Source organism: Aplidium turbinatum, chromosome 11 (assembly GCF_918807975.1).
Source record: "Aplidium turbinatum chromosome 11, kaAplTurb1.1, whole genome shotgun sequence".
Taxonomy (NCBI): domain Eukaryota; kingdom Metazoa; phylum Chordata; class Ascidiacea; order Aplousobranchia; family Polyclinidae; genus Aplidium; species Aplidium turbinatum.
Window position 1 is genome coordinate 1,118,437 of NC_137482.1, and position 12,398 is coordinate 1,130,834.

Below are 12,398 nucleotides of genomic sequence, written 5' to 3' on the forward strand. Positions count from 1 at the left end.
AAATTATCGATCTGCTGTTAGAACTAGAGGTGCTCTTCTATTACTTGTATTCAAAAGAATCCTAAGAATGTCTCCTGCCCAAACAGGCACTACAGTGGGTGAACTAGTCACTACATGTTCCAATGATGGTGATCGACTGTTTGAAGCCTGTAGGTTGGGGAATATGGTGCTACTGGGACCTATTGTATTTGTTTGTGGCACGATATACACTTGCCACTTGTTGGGACCAATTGGCTTAATTGGATCTGTTATTTTCATTCTCATGATTCCAATTCAAGGTATTATTGTGAAACGCACCAACTCTTTTAGACAAAAGACAATTCTCATTACAGAGGCAAGGGAGATGAAAATAAGTGAGATAATTTCATCTATTAAACTGATAAAGATGTATGCATGGGAAAAGCCATTTTCCAAAATTGTACACGACCTTCGTACGAGAGAATTACGAATTTTAACTTTCTATGCTTTACTTCAAAGTATCAACGTAAGTATAGCTTACATCACACCTTTAGTGGCATCTGTAATCATGATATCTTCTTTTGTGCTACTTGGAAATGAGTTAACTGCTGAAAATGCTTTTACTGCTGTTGCAGTTTTCAACACAATGGCAAATGGCCTAAAGTTTATGCCGATAGCAGTAAAGCAACTTGCTGACGTCAATGTGACATTTAAAAGATTGAAAAATCTTCTCACTGCCCAGTGCTTAGAAAACTATGTCAGAGCGGACACAGAAATAAAAACTAATGCAATCGAAGTTAAGAATGCGTCTTTTGCATGGAGCTTTTCAATACACATTCCTGACGACACTGAGCTGACCAGTGAAACTAATGTACAAACAAAACAACCAGAAAATGCTTTATTGCAAGCTTCACAAACCACGAATAATGCAAATGCCCCGGTTTTGGTTGACATCAATCTTTCCGTGGTGGAAGGTTCTCTCTTTGGAATATACGGATCTGTAGGAAGTGGGAAAAGTTCTCTCATATCTGGAATAATGGGACACTTGCAACTGGGGGATGGAACTGTGGCTGTATCAGGATCTATTGCTTATGTTGCTCAAAAAGCATGGCTTATGAATGCGACCATTCGAGAAAATATTGTTTTTGGGTTGGACTTTGACAAAAAGAAATATGATGACGTCATACTGGCTTGTGAACTAACCAAGGACTTGGAAATATTTTCAAGCGGAGATCTGACAGAAGTGGGAGAACGAGGAATTAATCTTAGTGGAGGACAGAAGCAACGTATCAGTTTAGCACGGGCTTTGTATAGTGATCGAGATATTTACTTACTTGATGATCCTCTTAGTGCTGTAGATGCTCATGTTGGAAAGAGCATTTTCCTTGAAGTGATTCTTGCTCGTTTAAAGAATAAAGGTAAAACAGTAGTGTTAGTGACTCATCAATTGCAATATCTTCCTCATTGTGATCAAGTGTTTCAAATTCAAAACACTAAAATCACCAAAATTGATAGCTCATCATCGATGTCACAATTTTCTAGTTCTATGAACACAAATAGTGGAACTTCTGCAGATGAATGTGCTGAAGATGAGCTTAGTCATGTTGAAATTGATGCGCCTTCTCCAACATCTCCAAGCAAAAGTGAATTTGATGAAACTGAATTGCTAGACAAAGGAAAACTAATGACTGAAGAAGAAAGCGGAAAAGTGATTCCCTTCTCAACATTCTACCTGTATTTGAAGGCTGCTGGAGGGATTTTTCCAGGCCTGCTAATGATTTTATTTTTTCTGATCAACGTCGGTGTTCAACAGTTCAGCTATCTCTGGCTTTCTGTATGGCTGAACGACAGCTCAGGATCTGTGCAGCACCAGGGTAATGGAAGTACTGCTGCAATGCTTGTTAATATCACTCTTTCTCCGATGCAAGCCAAATTTTCTGGAAATGTTTTATCCAATCCTCGTTTAAACTTTTATTTGATCGTTTACACAACTTCTATTTTTGCCATACTCATCATCAGTGCTATCCGAGGCTTTGCATTTGTTTGTTTGACTGTCCGTGCTGGCCGTGTCTTACACCAGTCTCTATTTAGTAATATTTTGAATGCAAAAATGGAATTTTTTGATACAACTCCAGTAGGACGGATTCTAAATAGGTTTCAAAAAGACATTGACGAGCAGGAAGTGGTGATGCCAGTTGTTCTTGAGATGTTTTTATTTAGTGCTTCTACCTTGCTATTCGGCACTGGTTTTATTATTTACGTATTTCCTAAATATGCGTTTGTGCTGTTGGTTCTTGTTCCAATTTTCTTGTTCACTTATGTCTTTTTCAAACCTGCTGCCAGAGAAATGAAACGATTAGATGTTTTGACTCGATCACCATGGTTCGCACATATAACAGCAACTATATCAGGCCTGGACACTATACGAGCTTACAAAAAGTCAAAAGATTTTACAAAAACGTTTTCTGATCTTCTTGACCGCAATGGCATCCCTTGTTATCTATTTTCCTGTGTCAACCGATGGCTTGCAATAAGGCTTGACATTCTTACCATAATCACTTGTGTGATCACAAGCATCTTTGTCGTTCTCGATCGAAATATTCTGTCTCCTGCTTATGCTGGTCTGTCATTGAGTTCTGCTTTCATTTTGAGTGGCATGCTGCAGTTCACCATTAGGCTATTAACTGAAACTGAAGCCCGCTTTGTATGTACAGACAGAATAAAATATTACATTGAACATACTACTCAAGAAACGTCTAAAGCCCCGAGCATTATTAATGCTCGGTGGCCAGACAAAGGAGAAATTGAATTTAAAAATGTTTCCATGAGATATCGAGATGGGTTGCCAACAGTTTTAAAACAGCTAAATTTCAATGTCAACAGTCGAGAAAAAATTGGCGTTGTTGGTCGAACAGGATCGGGAAAGTCATCTTTAGCTGTTGCTCTGTTTCGACTGGTCGACCTTGCAGAGGGAAGAATTTTAATCGATGGTGTTGACATAAGCAAACTATCTCTACACGACCTTCGCTCTCGCCTGTCAATCATCCCTCAAGATCCTGTGTTGTTTGCTGGGAGTGTGAGATACAATCTTGATCCATTTGAACAATATTCCGAGACTGAAGTTTGGTCTGCCTTAGAACAAGCTCATATGAAAGATCCAATTGCAAATCTGCCTGACAAACTCAATCATATGGTTGCAGAAAATGGAAGCAACTTTTCAGTTGGTGAGCGACAGCTGATGTGTCTGGCAAGAGCTTTGCTTCGTAAGAGCAAAGTATTGATTTTGGATGAAGCAACGGCTTCTGTGGATCATGAAACTGAGAAAATAGTGCATGAGATTATCGATGATTTGTTTGCAGACTGTACATTGATTACAATTGCTCATCGATTGTCTTCAGTGACATCTTGTGATCGAGTTCTTGTGCTGGACCAGGGTCGTGTTGTTGAGTTTGATTCTCCTTCAAAGTTACTCGACAACAAAGATTCTGCATTTGCTGAAATGTTATCATCATTCCATTCGTCCATACAGAAGTAAACGATTGAACCAGTAATAAAGATTTGTCATGTACAGGAATTAGTTCCTCAATATCAGAAGGTGTGTGTTTTTAATTTTGATTTGCATGTTGTAAGTTTTGTTCCAAGATGCTTCCGTTGTTAAGACTTATAGGAATTGTAGGATGTTGTCCCGATAACTTGTCGTAGTCTTGTCTTCATCTTTAGTTGATGTAACCATTTGATCAATGTAACCTCATTAAATCCCCAAAACTAAGTGTAGTCCAGTTTATTGCATGTGCGTTTGCAATTGTAGAACACGTGTGCTGCAAGCTTTCGTATTGCAGAGTATTAAAAAAGCAGTGAACGATGCCAAGGTCATCTTTGACTTGGTGTTCACTTTCATTTCTAGCAAACAAGTTCCACTGTCATATTGAAAACTTTTGGTATTCGTAGTTTGTAAAATCCAATGGTGATATGCTTGTTATAATGAAAGAATATTCTTGGCTTATAAACCAGGAATGGGCAACTTTTTTTTGCATGCTCGCCTTGCTCGGTTTAAATGAAGTAGTGATAATGCAGAGGCCGGCCACAATGATGCTCAGAATACTGAAAAGCTTGGGTGTTCAACTGTTCATCAGGACAATTATCGTTTCTAGCACTAGTTGCGACATTCATCTGGTGAAATTGAAAGTAAAAGCAACAACAAACAGGTTGATTTATTGCTTCTCTGACGTTTCGCGCACCATAACAATGCGCATCCTCAGAACGAACAACATAGAAAATAAAATTTACAAAGTTATATACTGCAGTGCGATTGAAGGCAAGAAAAAATGAAATACACATTATTTTAAAGTTTGGCCAAAGATGTGTGAGTGGTTACTTTCCACGTTAAATTGCATAAAAACTTTCAACATTAAACATAAATTCGAAGCAGTGGAGACCAACAGAAATTCGAGACGAAGTTAAATTACAATAACGTTTTCAACTATGGCATGTAAGTAGGCATGAAGCCTGCGTGTCAAGGCAATAACGATATGGCATGTAAGTAGGCATGAAGCCTGCGTGTCAAGACAATAACGATTTATAAGCTTTCGCTAATAGATTTCCATCGTTCCGGTTGAATACATTGCATTGTTTTGATGTAATGTTGATGAAGCAACTTTTTGCAGTACCGATAACTTTTTAAATTTTATTTTGTATGTTATTCGCTCTGAGGATGCTCATTGTCATGGTGCACGAAACGTCAGTGAAGCAATAAATCAACCTGTTTGTTGTTGCTTTCATTTCCATCAGATGATTTCCATAATTTTGCAATATGACTTCTGGTAATGTACATAACACTTTCATAGAACTAACCAACTACTGCTGTAGGCCTATCAGTGTCAGTGGTTAGTTTAAAAGTCTTTTGGTAGCCTAAAAACAAGTTGGTAAATATAAGAGATATTACAGCATAAATTGTTCTGGCCCACCAAAAAATACATCGATTTTTAATGCGGTCACTGGCCGGATATATGGAGCAGTTTTGAATACTTCCGTGGGCCGCACAAAAGCTGCAAGCTGGCCGGATCCGTCCCACTGGCGTAGGTTGCCCACCCCTGTTATGAACGTTTTTAATGGTAATGAAATCATATGTTGCACAGTTTCGTTTCAGATCTTGTATTTCTTGTTCATGCTCAATTGTGCCTCTATTCCGCTGCATTGACACTGTCTGATTTGTACAGTGCTGAGGAGCAGCGAATTCTGCGATGAATACAGCACTGTATAAAAACAAGCATTATTATTATTAACTATTTACTGTTTGTGTGTGTGCACTCGTTCGTTTGTCAGATGCCGTGTTTGCGTTTATGGATGTCGCATAGATGATGTTTGCTTGAATAATAAAGTAAATATTAAAGAAGATAAAAAGTGCTGTTTTAATCGTATGATATATTGCTATCTTGGGCAAACAATTTACAATGTAAACGTTGACCAGCAGGGCCCACAAGAGGGGGGGACAACCGGTGCATTGCACCGGGGCCCGGTGAGTTCAAGGGGGCCCGACAAAATGTCTAAATTCACGCGATAAAAAGATTGATTTCAACAATTTTGCATAAAATATTGTTTTTATTGTTTTTAAATATTGTTTTTATATTAGTACCGTATGTCGAATGGGGCCCCCTTATGGGTAGCCTAGGCCCTTTTTTTAAATTACAGAATTTTCAATTTTTTGAGTTAAGGGAGGCCCGACAAAATGTTTAAATTTGCGTGCTCAGGTCGATTTTGCATAAAATATTGTTTTTTATATGAATACAGTATTAGTTTTGTATTTTGAATGGGCCCCCTCATGGGTATATGCCCTTTTTTAGAACAACAATATTTTCATTTTTTTGCGTTCAGGGGGCCAATAAAATGTTTAAATTTGAGTGTTAAGGTCAATTTTGCATAAAATTTTTTTAATATTTTGAAGTTGGTATTTCTTATATGAAGTTGGTATTTCCTATATTGAAGTTGGTATTTCTTAATGTCATGAACAATAGCAATGCATTCATCCTAAGTTTGCTGCCCTAGTCTCTGCAGCAGATTTCAAGGTCAGAAATGGTATTGTATGTTAATGTAAAGCTGTAAGCACACATATGCAATGCTATGTCAGCCATGTCGGATAGTAGCCTATTGCAATTTTTATCTTCGAAATGGCTGATTTTACCCACTTGTTGCCATGGTTACAATCAGGTGTTGCCAGAGTTAGAAAGGGTTAGAGTTAGGAAAGGTTAGGGTTTTGATCTTTGCCCAGGACTAAAAAAAATATCCAAAATACAAGTTTTTGTTTCCAACAGCTATAAACTTTTCCTCAAATTAGGGCAGAATTCCATATCTGACAACGCTATTGAGGCTATATTTAGTTATTTACACTATGTAGTGTTTTAGCATTTTAACTTTGTGTATAACTAGTGTGTATCTGTGAATTTAAAGTTATATTTACAATAGTGCATTGTTTGTGAAATAATGGAATGTTAGTGTTACTACTTTAACCTAATTTATCCTTTGTAAGAACGCGCACCGCAAATTTTGCTTGTGACTGGTGAGATATCACGCGACATGTTGCGCTGGGGGGCCCGGCAGCAACATCTGCACCGGGGCCCGGCAGGGCTCTTGGAGGCCCTGTTGACCAGTACATATATATATCATGTTTTGCTTTCGTTTTTGCCATTGCTTGTGGGTGCATTGTGTTTGCAGTTATGTCTTTCAATACAATTTTGCACTGTATTTTACGTGGAGAAATCATGTGTAAAAACACGCTTTATATACAAAATATGTATATCATTGTAATCTTACCTTCTTTTTACCTTCATACTAAACATAATATACATTACCTAGTTTAATAAACATTAGTTTTATATTTTCACTTTAATATTGTGGTCACTGGTCGTCTGAGATGCCGTGTCAAATTATATCTTCAATCTTGCGAGGAAATTATATTGTTTTTTTACTTTTAAAGTCTGTTTTTTATGGTGCTTTACCAATGTGTGAAGCTTGCCATTTGATTTATTTGTCTTTTAAAAGAATTGACTTTGCACTTGTCGGAACCATTAATATGGAATATTCAATTGATGTAAAATTGAATTATAGCCGGATGGATAAGGTGCTTGGGTTCCAAACATCAAACATACTCATCGAAAGTGGCATGTTGATGGAGCCACCACTGAAATAAGTTTGAACATTGTCCGCATAATGCTGCGGCGTAAGTCTCAACATTATTTTTCTGGTTCATTACTGTTTCAATAATGTCATTCAACTTGGTTGTGTGTAGTTCATTCGTAGGCTCAACCCCTGTTGCACTATCAATTGTGGTGCGATACATTGCTGGGCTATCAATTGTGGTGCGATGCATTGCAGAACTTTGTTGTTATGACTTCTCAAGCACTTTTATCTCGCGACGTAATTTTAGAAAACAAAATTTGTATGTTCTCCCAGATCAGTAGTCTACATTGTAAAGAGTACACTAGCTACGATAAGCCTAGTTTTACCTTGTGTCGATATCTCAAAACTGCATTTCGACCAAAATAAAACACTTGTGCTCATTTGGCAGTACATTTCCTGTTACCTATCATGGTAGCCACTTTAACAAGTCGAAATTCTGCCACTGAAATTGACTAGAATGAAACCGCCAACCAATCATAAGCTACGGTTTAAGTGACGTAAAAAAAGGCGAAAAGAAGATGATAGAAAGCAAATTAAGTGATGGATTTTTTGTCAGCTGGTTGGCTTAGGGGTTAGGGTGAGAGCTAGAAAATAGTCATTTCATTTTCAACGCGGGTTCGATTCCCACCACTGCTATTGCTCTTTTTCTTCTGTAATTACCAAATAAAGTTCAAAACAAGCATTAACTCTCTGGATGAGTGCTAGAAGGATCATAATTGGACGGTAGCCTCTTAAAACATGTTCTGATTGGTTGACGGCTGCATTGTAGTCATTCGCAGTGGCAGAATTTCGACTTGTTAAAGTGGCTACCAGATTATTTATCTGGAATTTACTATACAGATTTGTCGAATCGAGATTTTTTGCGGCGTTATTTCAATCAGACGTGGTTTGATTTCTATTTTGTCCCAAACAGCAAAGTCCGTCGCTTTTACATTGATTGCACTTCATTGATTACAACATCTGCAGACGTTGAATCAATATAAGCATGGCGGATTTTGCTGTCAGGGTAATCTCATTTATTGTTCAAGAAGTTTCACCGAATGGAAACGTAGGTTACGTGGCAACGTCAAGAACACAAGACACCGGTTCTATTCCAGCTCCAAGCAGGGTTTCCAAGTTTTTCATTTCTATCTACCTTTCACATGTGTTCTGATATTAAATTTTAAACTTAACGTAGTACTTTCCGGGCAGAACTTGTGCATCGATCTCGGCAATACCTGCACAACTTTGACCTTAATGACGGTCGACGGACGGGTGAATGCATTTCTGAGACTTTAATAAAATGTGTCTTTTTATATATAATTGAGTCGAATGTGTACTGACATATAAGCTAACCGTGTTCAATCACTAACTACATGTATAGCTGTATTCGTTTCTTATACTTTGTGGTAAAGTTCAATAATTATGCATTTTACTGAATGAATTAATGTGTTTTGTATTGAATAAAGACATATTTTAAAATTAGAGTAAACATTTCATGTAATTAATAAAGAGGTGAACTGTTTGAAAGTGGCTGAAGAATTAAGGTTTTTCTGCAAGACAACGTAGTCGTCGAAGAAGACACAACTTGGCAACCCTGATGGCCGACCATCAGACAACATTCAGCCGATCCGAAGCCACCGGGATTGTACGAGATGATAAAGGTAAATGTCAACGCAATGCTACGAATATGGTGACTTCATTGCAGAGCGGAAATAACTTCGACATTATAATTAAATGAATTATTCTATGAATATTATTCTAAATGAATAATTTTATGATAACTTTCCATTGTACTGTAAGGATAACTGTTTTTTTAGACACTTTCCTCCTATGTTTATGAGCCCTGTCTTTTCACTGTGTTCTCGTTTTAAGAACATGATTTTTTTCAACTTGATTTCACTGCTTCTCGTAAAAAGTAAAAAAGCACCACATACGTCATCACAACGTCATTGATGTGGTCTAGAAGTATATAAACGAGCCGTGAATATGCAAGGTATCCCGTGACATACGAGAATGTTTGTGTAGGCCACTGGTGTCCAACAGTTGGTGACATCGAATGACAAAGTGAACGATTTTTTGAGCAACAAGCACATCAGAATGGACGAGTTGGTTTCGTTCACCTCCAGAACATTGGGGTTAATGAGCTTTTTTCCAAACAAGTTCGTGTCATGATGACAATGCTTATCTCGTGAATGAAACGTTAAAGCAACCACACCACAGTTATTATACCTGATTGTAGATCAGTGGTTTCCCATTTATACTGCGCACCCTTAGATTGGGAAATTACCAGCTAGGGAGATGCCAAATATGAACAAGGATCGGAATTTACCAATTTTTTTATTTTCCTCCAGGGATCGCCTTCATTCCTGCCACCCAGCGTCCAGATGGGACTTGGAGGAAGGCCCAGCGTGTCCGAGCTGGCTACGTTCCTGAGGAGGATGTGAAGAGGTGATGTCTCAAGTTTTGTACTTGCAACCTTCCACTGTGCTTGCCTGCTGCCTCTCCGAAGCGATGGAGATCATATGTCTCCATTCTTAGTTTACGATTGTAAGAACTTAATCTGATACAAACTAACTCTCTCTACTGTAACAAAAACATTCTCATCAAATGAAAGCACACATGGAATAATCTCAGTAGTAGAACTTCTATCAGATGTTGAGTGAAATACTAATTGCAGAAAATTAAGAATGTAAACTTTTAATGCATTTACGCATCAACTGTTACGATACTTTCCATTTTGCGTTATCCACAAACGAACGTATTGGCCGTCGTTAGGCTATTTTATGTTGTCTTGATGTTTCAAGGCTAACAGAACAAAGCTCCATAGCAGTACAAGGTTTATAAAAATTGTAAACCATCATACATGCGAGGATATTAGCTCTATGACGTTACTTCGTATCATGAGCTAGTCAGTGCATTCACAACTATCTACAAACGTGTGTTGCTACTATGAGCTATTAAACTTTTGCTTTTTGATGATTTTGAATAATGAAAATTTGTTTCTAGATATGAGACTTCCGCTGCTAAAGCAAGACGGAATGCCCCCGCGTGTCCCGGGTATTTCCCTGTGGAGGCAAGCTCACCCTCCCAACCCCATTCCGTTCCTGGGTTATCCTCCGGAATTTCCTCCAAATCTGTATCTTCCGACTCTTCCTTTATAAACAAAGTATCAAAGAAAAACAACAAAAGGAGAGAGGCGAGGCGGAAAAAGAAGGAAGAGGAAATGAAGAACCACATCGAGCAGCAGTACAATGACTTGTCCGGTGGGGGAAAGGATGTCAAGGATTTGTCTGACCAAGTTAGAAACACAACAATAAAAGAGAAAGCGGTCGCGCCCAAAAACACGGGCGGCCCTGTTTGTCCAACTTCCGTGGACGATGATGCTGTCGCTAAGAAGATTAGGAACCTGAAGAAAAAGCTGCGCCAGATTGATGAGCTGAAAGAAAGACAAAAAAACGATAAATCTTTAAAATTAGATCCAGGCCAGTTGCAGAAAATTACAAAACGTAACGAGATTGCTTCGGAGATAGCGAGCCTCGAAGCCAGTCAAGCGTAACGGTATCACGTGGTTTCAGGTCATCAATGTGAGCCAATATTGACTCAAAGGCTTGAATTGCCGGATCAGCATATTAGTTACGTGGACTGCACCATTTCGAGCAAAGTTGTTTTACGTTTAAAATAGCCGGAAGCTAATTGTCAACCAATAGTCACGCTTCACTGCGGTTTGAAAGTCAATTGCTATCAACGGCCATCAGTTCTCACCCCAAAGAGCCATGGGTTTGTTGCAGGGATTGATGACGTCACAGTTTATGTTTTATTAAATAGTTAAAATTAAAATCGTAACACAACTTTGTAAATTCTGGCGGGTGATGCGATTGACATGACCATATAAGGTACCGGTAATTGATTCGATGTTTTGAGCAGGATTTGTTTTGCAATAATGGTTTTAAGTATTGTTAACAAAACAACGTGGCTATATAGATATCAGGTCTGAAAAAGAATAACCTGGGCTTAAAATTTTTCAATAGTTTCACTCCGTCCTATCGGACACAAATCCAAGGTCTTGCTGCTCGTTCAATTTTGAATACTGCATCTTATTTCGGTCTTAAGCTTCGCATTTTGTCGCTTTTACCTTTTTCTACATCTCTGCTATGTTGGTCTGTAGAGTTTTATTGAAAACATTTGTTTTTGCTGTGATAGTCAAAAATATAAACAAACTGAATTGACTGGTTCCTGTGCAGCGCATGTTGGCCTAGAAAACGAAACACAGTGAATTCAAACAATCGTGTTTATGACATCACACTGCGCAGTGGTTCAAACTCAGCTCATGGATTTATCCTGCATGCATAGTGGGATTGTGACGTTTCGTTTATTGTCTGATGTGCATTAACACTGAGGATTGTGTTCTAACGATGACGTAGTTTGCACCGAAGTGTTTGCTCGTGCGAATCGTTCCTTGATAATAGTTGGACAACCACGTACTTTCTCCATCCTATTATTATTATTATGACTGCTCATCCACATCAATATTGGAACTGGCAAATTCAATCCACAACACTTTTCATTAGGCTGTCATTCATTACTACATGTGTGCTTCTCTCTGTTTTTGTTTTATTTTTTGCTATCTGTTTTTTGGGTTTTGTGGCCGTGCTAACTACTGATATATATAGCCTACTACATAATTTTTCATTCAGGCACGTTTTAAACCTTACAAGGTTTTACCACCTTTTCCCGTTCGTTAACGTGCTGGTCGGTTTATATCGATTTTTGTAGTTAGTATCTTTTTCGTCCCGGACGCGTTAATGACGAAAAATAAAATGATTGATGATTGATTGAATACTGTCGTCTACTTGAAATTGTCTGCATACTTGTTGTCGCCACAAACTCAACGCTCCACTGACAACTGCATTGTTTACGCTTGAGTACTCCCGCGCATCAGCGCACTTTGAACGCTCGTGCTTCGTCACTTCCTGTGTTTTTCGTTTATGCTGCAAATAAACGACTGACATGCACGATTGGCTTACAATGTACCCAGCCAGCAATTCAATTGTTTTTATATTGATTCAACGTTTCGTTCGATGTAGACAATGCACAAGATAAGGTATTGACGACATTGGCGCCAGAGACCACCAAAGCACAGGCCTTCCATATCAACAATAACCTATCAGTGTGAAAGTGAACTTTGTGCCTGTCATTGTGTGCTCACAAAAGATTACGCACATCGTCTCGGTTCGCGATAGCCGCCGGGCAACGATGACGTGTCATGTTGATCAAAAGCACCACTT

The 12,398-nt window shown here is 38.4% G+C and overlaps 1 protein-coding gene and 1 pseudogene across 1 annotated transcript; both read left to right on the forward strand.

Annotated features, from left to right (window-relative positions):
- The first annotated feature begins 343 nt into the window (after positions 1 to 343).
- Positions 344 to 4,113, forward strand: LOC145779677 (ATP-binding cassette sub-family C member 5 pseudogene; annotated as a pseudogene).
- A 641-nt stretch (positions 4,114 to 4,754) lies between these two features.
- Positions 4,755 to 12,119, forward strand: LOC145779586 (partner of Y14 and mago-like). The gene is made up of 3 exons (XM_082591212.1): positions 4,755 to 8,774; positions 9,465 to 9,561; positions 10,120 to 12,119. The coding sequence occupies exons 1-3, from the start codon at positions 8,711 to 8,713 to the stop codon at positions 10,667 to 10,669; spliced, it is 711 nt and encodes a 236-aa protein (XP_082447338.1). The 5' UTR covers positions 4,755 to 8,710; the 3' UTR covers positions 10,670 to 12,119.
- The last annotated feature ends 279 nt before the right edge of the window (positions 12,120 to 12,398 follow it).

Coding starts and splice junctions, on each gene's coding strand:
- LOC145779586 (XM_082591212.1), top strand. CDS start 8,711: ATGGCCGACCATCAGACAACATTCAGCCGATCCGAAGCCACCGGGATT. Junction 8,775..9,464: donor GATTGTACGAGATGATAAAG/GTAAATGTCAAC, acceptor ATTTTCCTCCAG/GGATCGCCTTCATTCCTGCC. Junction 9,562..10,119: donor CCTGAGGAGGATGTGAAGAG/GTGATGTCTCAA, acceptor ATTTGTTTCTAG/ATATGAGACTTCCGCTGCTA.